Source organism: Coptis chinensis, chromosome 6 (assembly GCF_015680905.1).
Source record: "Coptis chinensis isolate HL-2020 chromosome 6, ASM1568090v1, whole genome shotgun sequence".
Classification (NCBI taxonomy): Eukaryota; Viridiplantae; Streptophyta; class Magnoliopsida; order Ranunculales; family Ranunculaceae; genus Coptis; species Coptis chinensis.
This window is the reverse complement of record NC_141461.1, coordinates 29,727,100-29,731,401: the sequence shown is the minus strand read 5'-3', so window position 1 is coordinate 29,731,401 and position 4,302 is coordinate 29,727,100. Positions and strand designations below refer to the sequence as shown.

Below are 4,302 nucleotides of genomic sequence, written 5' to 3'. Positions count from 1 at the left end.
GATATGTGTTGAGGTTCCTATTGACTACTCTTATAAGAACTCTATCCCAGTGAAAATGGGGGAAGAAGTAGTGGAGCTAAAGTTAGAATACCCATGGGTGCCTGCATCTTGTACTAGATGCAATATGTTTGGGCATAAGAACTCCAACTGTCCTGCTCGTCCAAAGCAAGTCTGGAGACCCAAAGGTTCAAACTCTGCGAGCGCAACACACAGTAAGGAGGATAGAACTGGACAGGAAGATATCACTACTGATGGAGGTTCAAACTATGCTGAATGTGAGGATGCTGAATGTGAGGATGGTGAGCATATGGAGGGAGGAAATGTGGGCCTTGATATAGTACAATATGTCCCGACATCGTTGCCAGAGGGGCAGGCCTTGCAGTGGTTGATACCGGAACCCAACTCTAACCCTCGAGCTGTTCGGGGACACGAGTATGAAGAGGTTAGGGGTGGCATACAGCTGAGTGAAAATGTTCAAAAGATGCCCACACAGAGCCAGGAAAATGGTGAGAATACAAAAGAGGTTTACTTAAGAGAACAGAATGCCTTTCAGGTGCTTGCTGATAGTGAGGAAGAGATTGAGGATGATATTTCTGAGGGTATGCTAGTTGAGTACTTTAGTGATCATGTGATGCCTAAGGAAGTAGTAGCGAAAGCCAAAACTTCGTGCTCGAAGAGGGCTGAGGAGAATGCATTGGTTTGTGAAGAAAAAAAAAAAAAAAAGGCCGGATCAAGGAAGGACGGTTCGATTGAGAAGAAAAAGGGTAGACCTAAAGGGTCAGAAACAAAAACGATAAAGGTAGTAATGGTAAAGCTCTGCACTTGGAACATAAGAGGTATTAATGACCTCAAAAAAGCGGCAGAAATAAACAAGTTTATTTTGAAGAATAAGATTTGCTTTTTGGTCTATGGAAACAAAGGTAAAGGAGGCAAAAAGAGTGTAGGGATCAGTAGAGTGTGTGCACCCAGCTGGAGTTTTGAGAACAATTATGGGTGCAACCCGAATGGAAGAATTTGGATATTATGGGATCCAAGCTTAGTGTCAGTGAACAAGCTACATGAAACTTCTCAGTTTATACATGTTAAGGTGACAGTGCTTAGCAATCAAGCCTGGTTCTTCTCCACCGTTATCTATGCAAGTAATGGTAGTCAGGACAGGTTAGGATTATGGATGGATATAACACAGCTTCACAGAAGTATCACTACTCCTTGGTGTGTGCTTGGTGATTTTAATAATGTGTTATACTCTCATGAAAGGATTGGGGCGATGAGTGCGGGCTCGGAAACGAGAACCTTTTGGGGATTGTCTAACCGACTCAGGGCTGTTTGATCTGAAAGCTTCCGGTTGTTATTATACGTGGACAAATTATGGTACTGGAGCCAATAGAAAGTGGTCAAAGATTGATAGGGTGCTGGTAAATATTGAGTGGACTTGTGCCTTTGCTCAGGCAACTGCTGAATTCCTCTCTCCAGGTATCTCTGATCACTCTCCCATGTTGGTGCATCTTGTGGACTTGGAAAGGGGCAGAATTCCATTCAGATTCTGTAATTACTGGGCTCTTCACAAGGACTTCAAGGCGGAGGTGCAGGAAGTGTGGGGTACTGAGATAGTCGGAAGCCCGATGTATATATTAGCGTCAAAGCTGAAGTTACTCAAAAATAGATTGCGTGGATGGGCAAGGAAGTATATGTCCGACTTACATATAAAACAGAAGGGCAAGGGCTGAGTTGCATTGTATACAAAAAGAGCTGCTTGATTGAACCCATTTGGATGACCGGCTATGTGTAAAGGAAAAGGGAGCCGAGAACGCTTTTATGTAATCTTATTGAGATGGAGTATATGGAATTGAAAGCGAAGGCAGACAATGACTGGCTCGACTATGCAGACAAAGGAAATGCATTCTTTCATCAGGCTATCAAAGAAAGAAAGAATAGAAACAACATCTGGACTGTTTCGGACATGAATGGGGTAAAGCATGAAGGAGTTGCTCAAGTCTCAAATGCTTTCATATCCTTTTATAAAGAGCTGATTGGAGTCTCTTCTCAAGCCGTTTGCTCTGAAGAGATGTTGGATGGGATACCAGTGAGGGAAGTTATTGATCAAAGGACTGCTGAGATACTCTCTGAAGACATAACTGATGAGGAAATCAAGAAAGCTCTTTTCTCTATGGAGGACTCAAAAGCTCCGGGGCCAGATGGGTATACAGCTTTTTTCTTCAAGAATTCATGGGATATAGTGGGAGGTGACTTCTTAAATGCCATTGTGAGTCCATTTTCGGGATCCAGAGTACATAAAGGTACAAATGCCACTTTCCTTTGTTTAATTCGAAGAAACCTATTGTATCCAAGGTTGATGAATATAGGCCTATAGCATGTTGTAATGTCACTTACAAGTGTATTGCCAAGGTTCTTAGTAAAACGGGATGAAGCCTCATATGGATCGCTGGATTGAGCTCAATCGATCGGCCTTTGTCCCCTGGGCGCAATACAAGATAACCTTCTTCTCGCGCATGAGCTCCTCAGAGGATATGCGAGAAAGCATGGACCAAAGAGATGTACAATCAAAGTAGATATCCAGAAAGCTTATGATACTGTTAGCTGGGAATCCATGCTCCTTGTACTTAAAAAGTTCAAGTTTCCTCCAAAGTTTATAACTTGGCTGTCTATGAGCTTCACGTCCCCTCACTTCTCTATCTTGATCAATGGAAGCCCACATGGATTCTTTGAAGGAAAAAGAGGGTTAAAGGCAAAGGCTGACCCACTGTCCCCCTATCTCTTTGTGCTGATCATGGAACTCCTGGGTGGTCTGTTAAAGCAAGGCCTCTCCTCCAAATCTTTCAGCCCTCACTCAAGATGCAAAAGGATTGCTATAACTCATTTGAGTTTTGCAGATGATGTTCTCCTCTTTCCAAAGGGAAGCTTGATCTATCCTAGCAGTCAAAGACTATATTGATCAATTTTCAGCTATTTCAGGGCTCCAGATTAACATCATGAAAACATCTATCCTTACTGGAAGCATGTCAAAAGATGATGGAGAAGCTCTAGCAGGGTTACTTGGTATTCAGTTAGTTGCTCCCCCTATCAAGTACTTAGGCCTGCCGCTATCAGCTTCGAAAATCAATGCAAAGGATTGTCTTCCACTGATTGAAAGACTCACTGTTAGAATGTCAAATTGGAAGAATAGAGCCTTGTCCTATGCAGGTGATGCGAGCTCATCTGATCAATTCTCTCGTCTTTTCACATCTATTGGGCTAAGACGTTCATTCTCCGATGGCGTCTTTGGACAAAGTGGCTAAGATATGTAACAGTTTTTATGGAGTGGAGTCTCGATGCAAGCAAAAATGCATAAAGCAAGTCATGCAACTCTGAGGTTGCATAAAAAGGAGGTGGGTTGGCGTCATTGAATCGAGAGTGTGTGGAATAGAGCGACTTCGTGGGCTTGTGTTCAAGGTGGCGAGTAAAGAAGAGACTTTGTGGACAAAATGGACGTGGGAATATCACATTGGAAACAAACATTTCTGGTCTATGCAGATCCCACAGGACTGCTCATGGGTCTGGCGTAGTATCCTCAAGCACAGAAAGATTGCACGGAAATATATAAAGTGCTTGATCGCAAATGGCGAAGATACAAGTCTGTGGCATGATCCGTGGATTTCGTCTAAGCTTCTGATCCATAATTCTCAAGCTAGAAATATGCTCCAGGTGCCTGATGATGCAAAGGTGAGCCTCCTTATTACGAATGGCGAATGGAATGGGCTGGTTAGACTCCTTCAAGACAGTGAACTAAAGACGAGTATACTGCAGACCTCTATCAATGTAAATCTTGAAAAGGATGTGGTAGTTTGGAGCCCAGCTAGCAATGGCAAGTTCTCCACAAAATCTGCGTATGTGGCTCTAAAACGTATGAGACAAAGAGTTGCGTGGTACAAACTGGTCTGGGGGAAGTACACAGTACCGAAGCACTCCTTCATTGCGTGGCAACTCTTTGCAGGGTGCTTGGCTACACAAGATCGGTTGATCCACGGGGAAGATTATCACTCAATCTAGGTGTGCTGCCTGCTGTGGAAACCAAGCTGAAAACTCAAAGCACCTGTTCTTTGACGCAAGTTCTCCCAAAAGGTATGGTGCGCGGTGAAAACAAGGTGGGGCTAGGCGTCAGAATGCAAGAGTCAAATCTTGAATGGTATCGTCTCACGAGAATTACTCACCAAACTCTACGCGATTGAGATAACCTCGGACGACGATTTGTGCTACGGTCTATGGGATCGGAATGAAAGAAAGCGCATGAAGTTTAAAAGCAAG

The 4,302-nt window shown here is 43.5% G+C and overlaps 1 protein-coding gene across 1 annotated transcript; it reads left to right on the top strand.

The window, feature by feature from the left end:
- Positions 1-1,831: 1,831 nt before the first annotated feature.
- Positions 1,832-4,047, top strand: LOC147492505 (uncharacterized). The gene is made up of 3 exons (XM_086567533.1): positions 1,832-2,297; positions 2,965-3,158; positions 3,532-4,047. Exons 1-3 carry the CDS (start codon positions 1,832-1,834, stop codon positions 4,045-4,047), a joined length of 1,176 nt encoding a protein of 391 aa, XP_086423659.1.
- The last annotated feature ends 255 nt before the right edge of the window (positions 4,048-4,302 follow it).